Source organism: Solea solea, chromosome 3, assembly GCF_958295425.1.
Source record: "Solea solea chromosome 3, fSolSol10.1, whole genome shotgun sequence".
Lineage (NCBI taxonomy): Eukaryota > Metazoa > Chordata > Actinopteri > Pleuronectiformes > Soleidae > Solea > Solea solea.
This window is the reverse complement of record NC_081136.1, coordinates 21188314-21203742: the sequence shown is the minus strand read 5'-3', so window position 1 is coordinate 21203742 and position 15429 is coordinate 21188314. Positions and strand designations below refer to the sequence as shown.

Sequence of the window (15429 nt, the reverse complement as noted above, 5' to 3'; positions counted from 1 at the left end):
ATTACTTGTTACACTTTGAACACATAGCCAAAACGTGGCGATGGCCATTGAACAAGGCCTGTAAACTCGTTTCACTGCTCTCAGGGAAGGCATTGGAGGCCTACACAGCCATGGATGAGGAGTGGACCCAATGCTACCATGACTTGAAGGCTGCACTGCTAGCAAAGTTTCAGCAGAGCTATCAGCAGCAGTTCCCATCTACGATGGTACCACCTGGAGAGAACAGAGACCTACCACCACCTCAAGGGTCTGTACCAAGACTGGATCCGGCCAGAGCAGTGCACCAAGGAGGAGGTTGGCAAGGCTATCATCCTGGAGCAGCTACTCTGCGTGCTACCATCCGAGGTGAGGATCTGGGTGAAGGAGCATGAGTCAGCAGATGGTCTCACAGCTGCCAAGCTGGGCCTACAATACCTCAACACCCGCAGAGGATGACCACCTACACGACAGAGTGCAGTGTCCAGACCAGCACTTCTGCCACTACCGCCCAGACATACCAAGAGGGAGAGTTCCACAGCATCTGGTAGGAAAATTACAGCAGGAGGTGGAGGAGATGCTGAGACTTCAAGTGATTGAGCACTGATGACAGGGCAGATGAGTAAAAATATATGAAGGGAGACAGATTTGTTTATAGTCCTGGAAAGACATTATATCATGATTTGTGTTGTAAATTCTGCTTCTTCTAATCATTTTGGCAGGCTGTACACTGAGTAGTGTAATGCTGCCCTGCCCTCCACAGTTCGAAGTTCTTCACCACACTTCTTCTCCTTTCATGATAATTAAACTAAAGATGTTTATCCTTGTTGCGTAAGGGGCAATCCAGACGAAAATTAGTCTACGTGAATCCGCAATTTCGTTTTCATCGTATCAGCATTTTATCCACACAGAAATGGCATTTTGGGAGAACTAAATACACCACCCTTGCATTTTTGTGTAGACACCAAATACGGTACTTTGTGAAAACAAAACAAAGAAAAAGGTTGTTTATGTTTCGTTTGGTGTCCATGTGGATAGGGACTGAGCCATACAGTCTTGTCTCTTGACACAGTTTATCTCTTCATCTCTAAATCGCTCTGTCTCTCTCCTTTTACCTCCTTTCTTCATTCCTCCAACACTGTAGATAGACTGAGGGATAAAAAGTGTGCAGCCTTCTCCTTAAATCCCTGTGATTTGACTTGTGACTTATCCAGCTTCAAACACAAACACACATACACACCTTAAACCCACTGACACCGAGTACAGCTGTGCACTGGTCTGATCGTTTTACAGCAGACTCACACACCCACGCAACGCACAGACACACACACAGCTGCTTTAGCGTCTGCTGTGGGTAAAAGGAGTGACAGTTCTTTCAAGTCCATGCCACTCTTTGTTTCTGTCTTCCGCCTGTAATGTGGCCCAGAGATGAGCTATGAGAAAACAACAGGCTCTCCACTAATATGAAGGCTTTCATTTTTAGGCTGGTGAAAAAAACCCAGAGAGGTATTATCAACTGGTACAGACACATGCAGACACTTTCACAACTGAATACATTCATTCACAAAAGGTCTGACTCCTCTACACTGCATGGAAAATACTCAGATAATGATCTAAAACTTTTCTAAAAATGACAGATGATTGATTCGTCTTCCTCAAATTTTCATTTGGAGGAATGTCAGCCTTTTTTCGAGTTGACCACACTTGTTATCATCAAATATAAAGCCAGTTTCTCAATAAGTAATTTTCATCCTTTTCACTTCTTATGGTCATGAGACCTTAAAGGTTGAGTGTGTAAACATTTCTGATGTCTAATGAAGAGACTGCATGTTTGGATACTACGTTGGCCTCATGTACAAGGATGGATTACTGACTAGGTCTCCCAGGCCCAGGTCCAGGGGCCCAAGGGCTTAGGGGGCCCTGAAGCCCAACCCTCTGCTCTCCAGATATTTTAATAGGGCCCTAAAGCCACATAACAATGTGAAATATTGATATTATATCTATATTATGATAATTTTGTGATTCCAGCGGAACAACTGCTCTCTGTCTCCCTCTTTCTCTATTAGTGGTACTGCAGCCTCAAAGCAGGGGTTTTCTCTTCATTCTGTTCTTCATTTCCTCATGTCAGACACATTTTCTGGATAAAGACATCTAAGTTAACGAGTCGACAGTCATAGAAGCAGGGTTTTACATTGTCACCGCATTTCAGTTATGCTAACTATGTCTCCTCGAGCAATATTTTTAGACCTAACTAAAAAATCCTCAAGAGAAGACTGGAGAGAAACGGTTATCAGTCTTTTCTCCATAATTCAATGTCCTCAGCCATGATTCTCTAGATCAGTGGTTCTCAAACCTGTTATACCAAGCACCACATGAGTAAATATTGAGCTCTCGAAATAACACCATTATCACATGTTAAAATACAGTGGTCCAGATTTATATAGTGAAGATGTATAGTGAAATTAGAAGAGAGATGGAGCAAGAGATAAGGTGACTAATAATTATTATTTAATTTATTATAAATGTTCGTTTTATTTTTAATGCACTCCAAATTTCAAATTACCTAGTATATACAGTAGAACAGTATTTCTGATTTTCCTCCAAGTACCACCAGAGGAAGCTGGCGTACCACTGGCAGTACATGCGCCACAGTTTGAGAACCATGGGTCTAACATATATATATATAATGTGTGAAGAGGTGGATCTCTGCATTTGCTTTATAGGCACTTTAATCACATTTGTCAAATCATCTCATTCTAATTTTAATTAAAAAAAATAACATGAACAGTGTTGGTCCTGAGGATACAAAGTTTAATTTCACGCTTGAGTTGTAATAAAATAAAAGTAAAAATAGCAATGAGTGAGCTCCTGCTCACCAGAATGTGGGACTCCCACCTTCCAGAAATCCTCCTCGACTGGCCGCAGACAGCAGGTGACAGGGTACAAGCAAACACACACACACACACACACGTTGCAGATTTCTCTTGAACACTGACCCCTATCCACTAAAGTTTGCTTTCACGACACAGCACACAGAAATATATCAATGTGACTTCACATGAGGGAGAACACGTGGAAAATGAAACTGCATTAAATTATTGTAGCCCTGGTCTAATCTTAGCTGCACAGAAATAATAAAAAGAAAAAAACTCAAACCCCATGGAGACTTTTAAAAGCTGCATGGTGATGAATGGCCAATAATGGAAAAAGTACAGACTGGGAAAGAGAGAGAGAGAGAGAGAATATGAGGAAGAGAGGAGGAAAGCTTGACATGGTAAAGTTTGGAAGACATGAGAGAATACAGCACAGTTGGAAGGTTGACCACTGCGTTTTTAATGAAGCAGTGCTGTCTGTGACCAGGGGCACAGGAAGTGGGGTGCTGAGGGTGCTGCGACATCCTACTGACAAGGGGTGTAACACACAGCATGTAAATAGTTTGGTTGTTTTTCTCCTTTTTAAATAAGATATAGTTTTTTTTAAAATCTGTGAATTGCTTGTTATTGAAACGTGTAATATGGAGAATTATTACTTGCTACTATCGACGGGGCAACGGTAGCTCAGTGGTAGTCGACTTTCAACTCGAAGGTTGATGGTTAGATTACCGGCTCTGCTAGTCTACATGCCGCTGTGTCCTTGGGCAAGACACTTAACCCCATTTTTCTCCTGATGGCTGTCATGGTGAAAAGATGAGTGATGTACATAGGGTTAGATGTACATTTTTCTAAAAACCCCAAAAGCAACCAAAACACAGTGAGGATGCAGTCAGTGCAAGTTACAGTGTTACATGTTACAAGTGTGTCGAGTTCCGCTAGAGAAGTTCAGGAGCCTGAGCATCAGCCCTTGTTAGCCCAAGAGAAAACGTTAGAAGGATGTGAGCAAAATTGTTTTGGAAAAATTACAGAAATAAAGTGACCTTTTAAAATTTTTTGACTTTAACATCAAAGTGTGTTGCTGGTTACTCTAACATCGTTCATTACATAATTTTAAGGATGTTTCTCATAGCTCTTGATGTGCGTTGAAGGAAGGACAGTGTGTTGGAGCATGCACAAACAGAGTCTTGCATGCGTATACCATACACCACCCCTTAGCAAAATGATGTTCCCACGTGCATGACTGTGACTCTGCGTTCCTTCTCCCTCGTCTTTTCTCTGATGAACAGGTGTTGTATTCCTGTTTGTACGTGTCACAAATGGATTGCCAAATACAGTTATATCAAATGTTCAGCATACTGAAAATGAGATGCATCATGAAGGGTCACGTCTTTGGTAATTTCACTCTTAGCAGCTGCTGATAAAAGAAGATTGGCTGCAAGTTGCAAATGTTGTTAACTAACTGCATTATTGGACTGAAAATCTATGTAGTGTAGGCTACGCTAACAGAAAAGCAGATGATAGTAACCATTACCTGGTAATGGATATCTTGAGGTTTAGAGCTAAAAAAAATTCCGTTACTAGAGTACCACCTCAGCGTAGGCGGAGACATCATAGCATAGCTGCATGAAACTGCATTGACCTTGTTTTATACATGACACACACAAACTACATATATATATATAACATTTTGTAGAAAAGTGAGACGTGGCAAGTGAGGACTGGGCTGAACTGTCTAATTGTGTTTTTCCTAACAGACATTGCCATTGTGCTTGAATTTACAATATAAGTTATAAGTCAAAGTTTCGGTTTAACATTCACTGTATGATAGACAAGGTCCCCCCAATGACAATTCAATGACAAAATGCGCTGACACAGCTTAAAGAAAACTTATAAGAGCCGCTCCGTCCATGTTGTCCACCTTTATTGATTTGCAGCGCACTCTGCATCCGGCCAAGTGATTGTCCTTGGGATCTTGGGCAAATCAGTCTTTGTAATTTTCTTTGGTGAGCCAGAGATCTTAGGATGCATTGTCCAGTGTCCACAACACCGCTAGTAATTACAACTTGACATTTCTTCTGCAGACTGTCCTCAAAAGAAACGTACATATAGGTCGTATGCAGGAATTACGACCTATGTTTACATTTTCAAAACCACCGCCCCTAGCGGTTGTATACATAACAGCAACCACTTCCGCCTTAGACATGGTATCTAGTAGCTTCGCTGATGTCAGAACCGGCAGTCGGCTCAGTGGCGAGAGCACTGCGCGGTCGACAATGGTTTGATTCCTAACTATACCACCTTTTAAATTTTTACTACCTAACCCTGTCTTTTTTGCCCTAACCCTACCCTCAGTAACATCTGTGCATATTCGAGTTGGAAAATACTAGTAAAAACATACCTTTACGTCGCATTCAGGGGTTTGAAAAAAACGACCCACAGTCACATTTTCAGAAAACGACCTATATGTACGTTTCAGTTGGAGGACAGGTTGTTCTTCTGTGTAGGCCTAGTCTACGTATACAGCAAGCAATTCAGGGCATGAAACAGTAGGTGGTGTCGTAACAAACAAGAGCACATCAATGATGGGATACATTTACCGAAATAACAACTTAAGGGCCACACATTTTGTATGTATGTATATATATATATATATATATATATATACATATATATATATATATATATATATATATAATTTTTTTTTTTAAGAATTAAAGCTGAGTTGCTAATTGTGTTGTTTCGAATTGTGATTTCAATCTAACAACGGTAAATTGTTTAGGTGTAGAGTGGACAGAGATGAGGTTAATTATAGAAGATAGAGGACAGATGGACAGACAGGAAGTGACAGATAGTGAAGAAGATGGTGATGACAGAAGAGAAGAGGAAGAGGAAACTCGCTCTCATTCATCACTGTGATAGCATCACCTCTTGCAGTGTCCGCCTGTCTGCACCACACTTTCCCGACAAATTGAGCTCAAACACAAAACACTTACCTGAACAAAGTGTTTGGCTAATTCATTCATTCATTCATTCATTCATTCATTCATTCATACATACTTTACATGCATACATACACTTTGGAGGAAAAGCAGATTTACAGCACATGAATAATTCAAGTACAAATTCCAACCTGTAAGGCAACATTGGCTTCACTTCAGTTTAGGATTGCAAATATAGCACAATGAACAAGGTCCCTTTGCTTTTTGTCCAAATTACATTATCATTGCAAAGGAGGAGTGGTGAAAACTGCTGGAGATACATTCAAGGACAGAGGGAGCAAAACAATAGAAGAAGGAAAAACTTCAGTTGAAAGCAGAATAAAATAAGTTACTGTTGTGGTATTCACACAAAGTACAGATTACACAACATGTACTGACAAAATGTATACTCTCCAACGTTCTAAGACATAGACCCATGGTTCTCAAACTGTGGTATGTGTACCACCAGTGGTACACATGCTTCCTCTGGTGGTACTTGGAGTCAGAAATACATCCAATGTTCTACTGTATATTCTGGGTGTTTTGAAATTTGGAGTGTGTAGAAAATAAAACAAATAACTAAAAATAAATAACAAATTAAATAATAATAATTAGAGTCACCTTATCTCTCGTTCCATCTTGATTTAATTTCACTATACCAGTGTCTGAAGTATATGTAAGGAAGAGGATGATGATGAGAAAGCAAATTATCTTATTGGGAATAAATCTGCCTCCTGACTGTAGCTGACTTTGCTCGGCCTATTTACACCACTGGATTTCAATGTTGACAATAATGGTCATAAATTGAGAGCTAAGAGAGCTTGAGAGAGGTAAAACTTGGTATGAAAGGATTGAGAACTACTATTATTGTCTACGTCTGAGATTGTGAACTGAATCTGTAACATCTATTTTACCACTGCATACATTCAATTCACTTCTATGCTTTAAAAAATGTCATCATGTACTTTAAATGTAGTTTAAAAGTACACCATCGATTTTACTGTTTGTATATTGATTTTATATTGATGGACCGGGAAAAACATATTGCAGAGGAACTCAATCGTGGCTGTTACAGTGCAAATGTTTGGCAATACTTCTTAACGAGGACAGATACCTCATGGTCATGCAGCACCAATCTCACTTCTGAGATGACAACATCCACCAAGAAGCCTGTGGTGAAAAGAAAACAAACCCAAACCTCTTATCTGAATCGGAGGCAATGAAGTCTGCACAAATACTTTTCAGTTTCTTATGGGGTGAGTTTTCATTAACGTCGTTAATCTATGTTACTGATCATTTGAAGTCACAGTTTTTTCATGCTGGATGCTGTCTTTTTAATTTTGATTAACACACATGTGAATCAAACGTGTGATTCATGCTCACAAAGGTGTGGCCTTCACACATTATTCAAGCAATATTACTGATCTATCAATACTGATTCAGTTTGGATGCACACACCCACAGTCAGGTGAGAAGCAGATGGTCGGAATGGCAGATGGCAGAGCGATAATTAAGACCTTCGACTGGCAGACACATCTGGCAGTCTACTACTACTTTCGAAGAAGTTTACAAACAAGTGATAGGAATGTGTCTTGGTTTACTTTCAGACAGATACAATACAGTACATATACAACCCGCCGCATACGCCACAATAAATGATACAGACAATACTGTACCAAAGAAAATATATATAGGAAGTACCCAGCAGCGTCATATTAAGCGAAAGTGCAAGTGCAAGAGAAGTGCATAGTGATTAGTGCAGATTTAAATGTCTGATGGCTTGGAGGTAGGTGCTGTCTCTAAAGCGAGATGTTTTACTTTTAATGCTTCTATATCTCCTACCTGATGGGAGGAGATTAAAGAGGAAGTGTGCTGGATGAGAGTGGTCTGCTATAATCTTTATTGGCCTTTCTGGTGAGTCTTGATGAGAAAAGTGATGTGAGTGAGGAAAGTCTGCTGCAGCCGATGATCTTAGAAGCTACTACTCTCTCCAGCCGAGTCTTATCCTGTGAGGTTGTGTGACCAGACAAGCATGGAGAATGTGAGTATGCTTTCTATGGTAGACTTATAGAAGTGGGTCATGGCTGGTCGACTGACCCTGAATTTTTTGAGCTGCCGCAGAAAGTAGAGTCACTGGTGGCACTTACTGATTATGAGACTGGTGTAGAGCTCCTATGATAGGGATTGATGGATGGTGGTCCCGAGGAACTTAAAGTAGGTGACCCTCTCAACCACTTCTCCATTGATGGAGAGAGGGAGGAGGGGGGTGGTCCCCTTTCTGAAATCAACAACCAGCTCCTTAGAGATGTTAAGTATGAGGTTCTTGTTCTCACACCACCTTACTGGCTCCTCTACTTCACTGTGGTAAATGGTTTTGATGTTATTGGTAATAAGATCAGATGTGTCATCTACAAAAAAATACTACAAAAAATACAATACAACTAAAAAATAACCAGACAGAGTTAGACTGTGAACAGATCAAGAGTTATCAGCACTTCAGGTTTTTATATTCAAAATTCCGCATTGTGTAAAATAAAAGAATATTTAATGGACATTGTTGGTGTTCAATGTGAAAACAGTGCACATTGTTTTAAATATCCTGTTGTGTGCTTCTATTCTGTCACAGCTCTGATGCCAACAGACCAGGTGTGGTGCTTGCTAAAAATCACAGTGATGCAGAGCCTATCAAGTTTCAGCTACTGCGCAACCGAGGAGTACTACCCCCTGTTGAGAGTCTTCCCGTCCTGGCCCCACCTGTACTGACCATGGACAGGCAGGAGTATCTTTTAAAAAAAAGCAGGCCTTTCTGTTCGGACGAGGCAAAAGACATCACATCACTATGTAAATGTGATGCATCAGTTGAGGAGTGCCTACATTCAAATGGCCATATCTTCTTGAAATATTTTCAAATAAAAATAAATAGTTTTACATGTGTTAGACATTGTTAGAAAGCTTAGAAATCACACTTTCATAATATGTAAATAACTCAAAATGTCCCTTGACCCACCTGTTGCTAGTTTTGCCATGGCTGGGCACATATACACAGGCTATAAGAAAATAAAGCTTTTCCATTTTTAAATGTGAAAGCTGAGGAAGAGGTTTTGAGCCACATGAACAATATTTTTCAGAAATATGAGATTAAAGATGTTTATACCCATCAGAATTTTGATTTAAATCTCAGAATTATATATATATATATAAAAAAAAAAAATATTATCCTCTTCAGTTGAAAGCCATAGTTGGGGTTGGTGGTTTTTAGTGTGTTTTTTAGTGTGTTGTAACACTGTAATATGAAGACAAGGGTAAAACACTATTGTGTTAATGTACATGTCTCTAGACAGTTAAATAAGTGACATCATTTTGGCTCAGAAAATGTTGTCATTATATACTTTTTTACAAAGTGATACTGCTGCTTTAAGTTATATAATGGCATGCAAGCACACACACACACATCATTTATTCAGTTTTATTATGAGAGGAAAAAAAGCACATTTTGAAGCACAGTTGATTGCTTGCTGCAATTAAATAGTTTAATCCATCCATTTTCATGCATCTGTTGTGTCATCCATTTTAAATGAGTAATTAAGTTTGTCTGCTATACTTCCCAACAAGTAACATTCTTATCTATCTATCTATCTATCTATCTATCTATCTATCTATCTATCTATCTATCCATTTAGCTATCAAGCTATCTATTATTTTCATTCCATATTTTCATGATCTTTTCCTTTGAAGGTCTACTTTGCATCCCAGTTGGACAGAACTAGGGGAAATGACCCAAGGAAATGGACAAAGGAATACAAGCACAGCCTGTTTCTGCAGCAAGGTTTGCAAAAACCAGAAGGGCCTGAAGATCCACCAGGCAAGGATGGCCTGTCTCAGGAGGGACCAAGTGAAGCAATGCTCAGGAGTGGCGGCTGACAGTTCTCGTTGTGCCTACTGCTGAACCTGATGAGAAGGAGGAGGAACCAGGTCCGGAATCTCTCCATAGTACCCGCAACCCCCCAAGCAACACAAGTCCCCCCATCAAGCAGGAAGTTGGAACACCGTAGGGTGAAGTGGCCTGCCGCTAACAATAAGGAGTGGCTAAAGCTGGATGAGGATGTCGACAAGTGCCTGGAATCCATCTCTAAGGGCAGTGTCTACCAGAAACTCCAGACCATGTGTACCATCATAATGAACATAGGAGCAGAGCGGTTTGGCGTCATAGAAAGACTAGGAGCAAACAATCCAGCGAAGTTCAACTGGCAAGAAGCCAAGATTAGTCAGCTGAGACAAGAGCTAAAATCCCATAGTCATTTGGAGGAAGAGACATTTCATTGAGGAGGGTGGAACAGCACTGAAGGAAGGGACTGGACAGGGCTCGGAAATGCAACGCTTTCATTGGCAATCCTTTCGGCTTAACCAAGAGACTACTGGGCCTAAAGCAGATTGACCATCATCTCCACGCCACCTGCAGTGACATCCTGAGGGACCATGAGCTCGGACCATGTAGGGAACTGGTGGCACTGCCAGAACCAGGGATCAAATTAAACAGCGCTGAACCCACCCTGAAGAAGGTGGAAGAGGCAGTCAGCCTCTTTACAGCCGCATTACGATCTGGCCTGTGCAGAGGAGAAGTGCCGACTGATCCAGGAATAGATATGAGCAGAGATGGAGGAAGAACGCTGCAGTAAAGCATGTCCAAACAAGGAGCGTCGATCAGGTGGAACAGGCATATTCCTGAAAGTCACCTGGGCAGAGCTCTGGAAAGCAGAACCATCTTGCATTAAGTTTCTCGTCCAATCAGTTTATGATGTCCTACAAGCTCGGCCAACCTACATATCTGGGGACTGGTAGACACCCCTGAGTGCAATCTGTACCGGAAAAGGGGCACCCTGGAACACAGGGGAGGGACAGTAACACTGGCACCACGACCAAGTGTTAAAAGCTTTGGCAGAATCAATCTGGGCACCTGGGCGAGGGTGTATAAAGATTAAAGACCAGAAACACCCTATGACCCCGGGTACTTCACTGATGACATGTCCAAGTAGCATCAGAAGGTGTATTCAAACTCAATGTCCTGCTGAGTGGACAATCGCAATACCAGCTAACACTAACCCTAACCCTAACCCAATGAAAATTGGGAGTGACCAAAATGGACAGGATTCAAAATGAGCATATTCGAGTGACAGCTCAGGTTGAACGGTTTGGAAATAAAGTCAGAAAGTCAAGGTTGAGATGGTTTGGTCAAAGGGTGTTGAAGATGGAGCTGCCGGACAGGAGGGAAAGAGGAAGACCACAGAGAAGGTTCATGGATTTGTGAAGGAGGACATGAGGACAGTTGGTGTAACAGAAGAGACCTCAAGGAATAGGATAAGATGGAGGCAGATAATCCGCTGTGGTGAACCATAAATGGAGAAGCCAAAAGAGGAAGAACAAGGAACTTATCAACCATTATTTAAAAACTATTAAATAAATAAATTTGCTCTTTGATAAGGTTACCACTCTTTGAAGTCTGCTGTCCAAAGAGATGCCTCATCCCTTTCATGTTTTATATTCTTTGAAATGTAATGAACATGAACATAAACAAAGTAGATGAGCTGAGAAGTGCTGAGTCACAGGTGTACGTCTAATCCACCATGTCAGTCTTTTGTTCTACAACTTTTTCTCTGATCAGTGAAGAGGAAAAGCCATTTAAAGTTTTATGCTTTAAATTTAATGCAGGCAATCATGTAGTTACAGCAGGTGTTATGTTTCAATGGCTGCCACTTTATAAAGCTCTATATATCTAAATTATGAAACATAAATGAAGTGTGGCTCCACTGACTGGAACAGACACTTATAGCATAAAAATTATCCTGCACTTCAAGAAGACGAGTAGGTACATAGTAACGCTAATGCCTGGCACTTCTTCCTGTCAGTCTTAACAAGTAAAGTTCTAAGGCTTCTTATTTGCATTATTTTGTTCCAATATTACAGAATCTATTTATCTGCAGAAAAAAATCAGGAGGTACAACTAAACTTTGTAGCCACCACCCCCTTTTCTCATCAAATCCAAAGTCCCAACATCCAATATTACATTCATTGTTTGCATTTTATCAACAAAAAACTAAAATAACAAGCAGGTATAAAGGTAAGTAATTAGACACATACGTATCTTGGCCATAGTTAGCATCTTCTATGAAAAGTATTTTTTTCACAGTTCCACTGTGATCTCTAAAACACATTTGCTGAGTTACCAATCATGTAGTTTATTTAAATGTGTTAAATATATTCATTTACAAAGTTGAGGATTGGTTTCAGTAAATTTTCAAAAAACGATGTTGGTGCTGCTACTCTCAAAATCCAAAAGAGATATTTATCAGTTAATTGAGAGAATTGTTGCCGAGGCTCCAAGGGAAGTGTGCATTGAAAAATAGCATATTGCTTTACTCAAACTGGACCTGTATTGGACTAGACAAAAAAAATTCAGACAACCTCCTGCTGCACTCTATATGTGAGTGGTAAACTGTAAATACTGAATTTACTGAACATTTCCTGTACTTTATGTGTGAAAATAGCTCTACAACTAAAAAAAAGGAACAAAAAGAGTCATGTCCTGGTTTAGTTAAGTTCTCTTATTTTTTCTTATATTACTTGTTTAGTCAATTTTTATTTTGAAATCCACATCTCGTCTCATTTTAGGTGTGTTTCTCGCCTCTTGTCACACCTTTGTGAGTTTTGTAAACCTCAGATATTGATTTTGTACCTCTGCCTGATAGTTTGGACTTTTTACATGGTTTCTGATTAAAGGACTGATCCTTTGGAGAATACTTCCACTGGCATGCAACAAATTTGGAGGTATGGTCGGCTGTATTTCAAATAAAATTGAAATGGGACAGCCTAGGTTGCTGCACTGTGATGCATTTTGACAACATCCAGTCACCGAATGCACACTCCGGAGGATCCAGCACATGAATTAGAACACAACTACAGAGAGAAAGAGCAGATAGGAAAACAAATGTGTCAGCCTTTTACCTGTGAGGGGTTGTAGAGCTCCTGCAGGGCACTGCGGGACCCTTTCCTACAACAGCTGTCCACCATGAAGGGGTTCCTCCGCATGACTGCAAATCAAATGAGACATCAGTCAGAACAAAATACTTTGTGTTTGCTGTGTTTCCGTCATGGTATGGTTTGGTTTGCTACAGTACTATACAGTTTGCAATGGTAAATGGATCAGGAATATCATGCATGGAACAGACTGAACTGGATCTTCATTTTACACCACCAATGAAACAGCAGAAAGAGAACACAAAAATGATGTAGAAGATTTTAAACCACCAATGTATATTTATTATCTGTCTCTAAAGGCAGACAGAGAAGTCCTTGCATTATTCCTTCACTCATGTCAGTTCCTGTGATTGATAGCAGAGTGAAATCTGGCTTCTCTCTATTTAGCTGTGGACTGCTGGACACCTCGTCAAGGACGCCACTTTGGGAACCATCACTTTAAATAACTTTAAACTGCTGCAAGAAGGAGGCTGAAAGCTAAAGGGATGAATAATGAGAGCAGTGACTGTATGCCAAGGGCGAAGCCACAGTTCAGTGTCTGTTTGGCTGGATCTCAGCTCTTTACACAGCTCAATACTGAGCAGTAGCTGCTGGCAGTGGCTCAGTGCAAGGAGCCAGCCCAACACTCCGCCCCCGTCGGCACACTTTGTCTCTCCAATGACTCTGCATGGAAAAGTGCTGAAGGACGGCAGTGCATCGACAGGAGGGAGAGTCTCACTTCCTTCATCTGCATCACAGTCATGCATCAACATGCAGTGAGGACTTTGAAGGCAAAAAAGCTAATGTGCTAATGTGTTAGTGTACTAATCGGTGGAAGGGAAATTGTAATGACATCGGATTAATTTACTGTGAGAAACATGCTGTCAAGACTGATTTGACCCGTCTTTCTTGAACATTGTTGTTGTTGTTGTTCTGTCAAACATCGAGTATTACATAGTCAAATTCTTTGAATGTTTCTAACATTCTTGGCAATAAAGTGAGTCTCAATACTACAGTTTTCGCCATTTACCCATTCTGCTACTGTTAGCAGAGCAGCCAGCAGCAATTTGTGGTTCAGCATCTTGCCCAAGGACACTTGGGCCACCAAATTTATGGTAAGACAACGACACGCTCTACCTCCTGAGCCGCAGTCACCCGTATAAAAGTCACAAAGAGACACAAAACCACCACAAACAAACCCTCCCTTTTTCTTCTGCATGTTTGCGTATACACTTTGCACTACGACAACAGGATGCAAAACAACCAAAGCTGAAATTAGGTGTTTAAATTTAGAATCTAGTCTTGTCTTTCCTTTCAAGCCGAAAAAGAGAATTGTTGCTGACACTTTTACATCTTTGCTGGATTATGGCGCACTTATATAAATGAATCCGGCACAGTACCAAATGTGGGCAGGGCGCCATTATTGTGGGGCAAGCCCCAATAGGAATGGATAGTTTTCTGTGTTGGTCTCAGCTGCTCCAACAGTAGTGATGACAAAATACACAAGCCTTTCCTTCAAGAAGAGTGTCGTGTGTAGAGGTTCATAAAACCAACATATCTGCCTTTCTTTAATTCATGTATCAGCTCTGTAATATCAATGTACCCTCTTAATAGGTTCTGTTATCAAGCTAGTAAATTACAGTCACTTTATGTTGCTGTGAAACGCAAAACAGTTTATCGTAAAAATAGGACAGAGCTGTAATCCCAAGAAAACCAGTGTGGTTTACTCTGCGTGGCTGCTGTAATCATGTGTCCAGACCCATAATCAAACAAAGATGGTTCAGCAATGCAGAAGCTCTGTTCATGCATTCACTTCAATTCAAATCCAATTCACTGATAGGTTTGGCTGAGTATTGTCATGTGGCAATCTACACTACATGTAATTAGTCTGCATTTCCTAAACCTCCAGTACTGTAAGGGCTGGAAGATGCTGTACTGGGCGATCCCAGGTTCATCAGTACGTTGTCTGCTATCAGCAGATGTGAAGTCTTTCTGGATTTACAGAATTGCAAAATATTTGGTTGTGGCAATTCATAATTCTTCAGTAAAGTTTGCTATTTCATTGCACTGCTATTATTTCAGTACATATACAGTGCATCAGTCTTGGTCATGATTTTTCTTGTTTATTTAGATTTTGGACTTGACTTTAACTTGGTCCCTGTGTGTTATCTGGGTCTTCGTACACTATAGTCTTGGTCGGTAGGATCAATCTACTGATTGATTGTCACATCCACACTCACTCACTTCTACAACTAAAACATTAAGGCCAAAATCAATCACACGTAAAAAAAGGAGCTGAAGAAACATTATCCCATCATTTAGCAAATGACCGAAGGTAGACTGAAAGATGAATAAAACATAAAACTTTTCTTGATCTTGGTCTTGGTCTTGGTCTCAGTTATTGTGGTCTTGATTACAACACTGATGTGTCGTGTAATCTGTCTGCAGTCCTAAACCAGATCCACTGACACTGCCAGAGCCTCAGGGAGCGAGCTGAGTGCTTGTTATTGTAATGAACCCTAACAGACAGCCATGACCTTCAAATGCCAAGGGAAGGATCGAAAGATGTCTTTACACTCTTAACACACACA

At 40.5% G+C, this 15429-nt stretch overlaps 1 protein-coding gene across 2 annotated transcripts in view; it reads right to left on the bottom strand.

The window, feature by feature from the left end:
• Positions 1 to 15429, bottom strand: part of chst11 (carbohydrate (chondroitin 4) sulfotransferase 11) — a 109012-nt gene that overhangs the window by 23544 nt on the left and 70039 nt on the right. For both annotated transcript variants that reach the window (XM_058625875.1, XM_058625876.1), the window contains exon 2: positions 12827 to 12912. In XM_058625875.1, the coding sequence (XP_058481858.1) occupies positions 12827 to 12912 (86 nt within the window). The remainder of the gene's footprint in view (positions 1 to 12826; positions 12913 to 15429) is intronic.